This window comes from Tetrahymena thermophila (assembly GCF_000189635.1).
Source record: "Tetrahymena thermophila SB210 genomic scaffold scf_8254803, whole genome shotgun sequence".
Taxonomy (NCBI): domain Eukaryota; phylum Ciliophora; class Oligohymenophorea; order Hymenostomatida; family Tetrahymenidae; genus Tetrahymena; species Tetrahymena thermophila.
The window spans coordinates 1,901,754-1,904,967 of NW_002476559.1; the positions used below are offsets into that span (position 1 = coordinate 1,901,754).

The following is a 3,214-nucleotide window of genomic DNA, read 5'->3' on the forward strand; positions in this document are numbered from 1 at the left end:
AAAGTTCCTAAATTATCTAATAATTCCAACAACTCTAATATAATTGGAGCAGGAATTGGGGATGCAACTGGTTAGACAAATTCTAAAATCACTGCAATGCAAATTACTAATTTAGCAGTTAACCCTTATTGTCTAAGCTGTCCTACTGGTTTGACTACTATCGATACCAAAACTTCTGGAGGAAGATTTAGAAATTTGTAGTCTCAATCTCGATAAACATACTAATTGACATACAATGTTAATCCTTCTTAAATTACAAAGACAATATGTGTTTCTTATGATTCAAATAACGTTATGACTGTAAACCCAACAAGCATAAATATTGCTTAAAACCAAATAACATGTACTTTTACTAGCAATTCTTCACTTTACTATGACTCTAACTGCTAATACATTAGTAAGAAGTTGTGTTCCTCACAAAAATCAAGCTTTAATGATCAAGTAAGTACTAACAGTAAGCTGTTGAGCATATCATTAGCCTTTGTAATGATTTTTGTAATATATATCTGATAGAATCTTATATCAATAAAAATTCAAATGTATTATTAAGTACATAAATGTTATATAAAGAAAATTCAAGTTCTTCATTATTTGCTATGAAATAATAATGATAAAAGAAATAATTATATACTCAACAAAATTATTAGGTATTCTATAATATAAAAGTAAGTGCCTAATTAATAATCTAAGCAGTTTAGAAAGTATAAATTACATATATATATAAATAAATATATTAGCAAAAATAAATTTATAAAATTCATATTTTACATTATTAGTGTGGTTCGTTTATATTTTAAAAATACATAATTTGATAGAATATTTTTTTTATCTAAGATTTTTTTTGAATTTTAATTAATTATTTTATTTTAATTTTAAAATTAATCATAAATTTATTTAGATATTATTAATCAAAGCTATTTTACACTTAATTCTTGATAATTTATTTATATTAAATTTAGAACACAAAAAATATATCATAAAATTTAGTCAATTTATGTTTACTATAAATAAAAAATCTAAGTTAATAATGAATGCGTTACAGATATGATGAATAAATTAACTTGGTTGTTTTTGTGTTTATAATATCTAATTAACTTATTTTTGCCTACTGATCTAAAAAAGCCCCGATTGTATATTCTCTTTTATTTAGCAAGTATTTTTAATAAATCAGAAATTAATTGATTAAATTCTATTTTACAATATCTGTTGTAAAATCAGATAGTATGAGTTGCTTTTGAAAGATCATATTTAAAAATATTTTTTATTTATTTCTCAATTTGAATCTCTTCTCTCAACTAATAATTATTCTATCTATCTTTTAGAATAAAACTACATTATCCATGTAATTTCAAAAAAGATTGTTAAGATTTAAATAATTTAAGTGTATTTAATTCGAAAATCAAATTAGCATTTTTATAATTTAAATATAAAAAATAAGTCATTTAAAATGTTGTTGCGAAAAATACTATTTTTTAAAAAAAGATGTTGTTTGAAATAAAGATATATGATAATTACAAAGAAGGATAATAGGTAACTTTTAATTTAATAAAATCTATTAAATTTATCAATTTCTATTTAAGATACAATTTCTTAATATTGTTACCAAAAATATTATTTGTTAAAAAAAGATGTTGTTTTAAATAAAAATATACGATAATTACAAAAAAGGCTAATTAATAGGTAACTTTTAATTTAATAAAATCTATTAAAATAACATATTTTTTTGTGCTACATAGGTCTATCATTCTAAACTCATCACTCACCCATTAAATTTAAATAATTTTTTTGAATTTTTTAAGCTATTTTCTTGACTTATCATTTATCATAAAACAATCAATATGAACTATTCTTTGAATTTTATTTTTTAATTTTTCACATATACGGACAGATAAGTTCAATTAGTTACTTATTTATCCATTAAAATATGAATAAAATTTTTAAAAATTATTTTAAATTTTGTAAAGTGATAAAACAAAAATACAAAAATAAGTTTATCTAAATTATATAAATACTACATATTCTACAAAAGAATATAGAAAAATTTTGTATAGAATTTTGCTTTTTGATATCAAATTAATGAAAATAGTAAACTAAGAATAGAAGAAAATAAAATTAAATGATCTATAAGCATCTAATTACTTTAGCAATTTTTTATATATACTTTAATTTCTCTTAGATAGTTGCAAAATCAATTAAGGTCATGTTTAGACAATATTAAAAAAATTTTTGACATAAAAAGCTTTTTGTTATTAAATATGTAGGTCCTAATTATTGCTAAATCCCAGTAAGTTTGTATGTCTTTTATATTAATTTTGAGACTGAAAACAAAAAGATAAACTTATAAAAACAAATACCAGAGACAACTTATTAAAATTAATTAACTTTAGTATTTTAAATATTTTATGGTAAAATGATTATAAATAAACCTAATTTACTTATCTTTTTATATTTTTCTCTTTGCTTATTTCTTTTATCTAAGTTACTAAATAAAAAGTCTACAAATAATTTTGAAACATTATGGCTAATGCTTGAATTTTAGTTTAGAAAATTAAACTATTTATTCAAATTAATGAATAACAGAAACAATTAGGCCTTAAGTTAGTTATCTTTAAGCACTTTTAATCTATATTAATAATATTTTAAATATTTAACAACTAACATTTTAATTATCACACTTGTAAGATTGTAAATGAATTTATGGTAAAAATAAACTTGTACGTTATGAAAATTAAATTATTGATTAAAATAATGAATAATAGAAACAAAGTTCCTTTATCTTATCTTTGAGTACTTTTTAATAATTCACGATATTTTTAAGTATTTAGCATCTTATATTTAAATTTTGGCAATAATAATTTAAGGATTTTAAATGAGTTTCTGGTAAAATTAAACAGGAATATTATGAAATTGAAAATTAGAGAGTGATTACATTTTTTAATTAGGCTTTTGTGATATCATAATTTATGTAAAATCAATCATGCTTATATCTAAAATTTAATTGCAAACATATAAGTTTAAAATTAATATTACTATAAAAATGATCACTTCTTGATACTTTTTGAGTATCGCTCATCTTTATTTATCATAGTTTTTTAGAATATTTATATAAAAAATAAAAGCTTTTATCATTTACATCTTTATGGTCTATCTAATTCAAATTTTACAATTATTTCATGAATTAAGTATGATATTTATAAAAGTTCTACAATATTTA

At 19.7% G+C, this 3,214-nt stretch overlaps 1 protein-coding gene across 1 annotated transcript in view; it reads left to right on the forward strand. All coding sequences in view use genetic code 6, as the record gives it.

The window, feature by feature from the left end:
• TTHERM_00016610 (transmembrane protein, putative) overlaps positions 1–510 on the forward strand; it is a gene marked incomplete at both ends in the record, with an annotated part of 2,610 nt that extends 2,100 nt beyond the window's left edge. The window contains one exon of the mRNA XM_001008440.3: positions 1–510. This exon is cut by the window's left edge and continues 2,100 nt beyond it. Within this exon, the coding sequence (XP_001008440.3) occupies positions 1–510 (510 nt within the window).
• Positions 511–3,214: the final 2,704 nt, after the last annotated feature.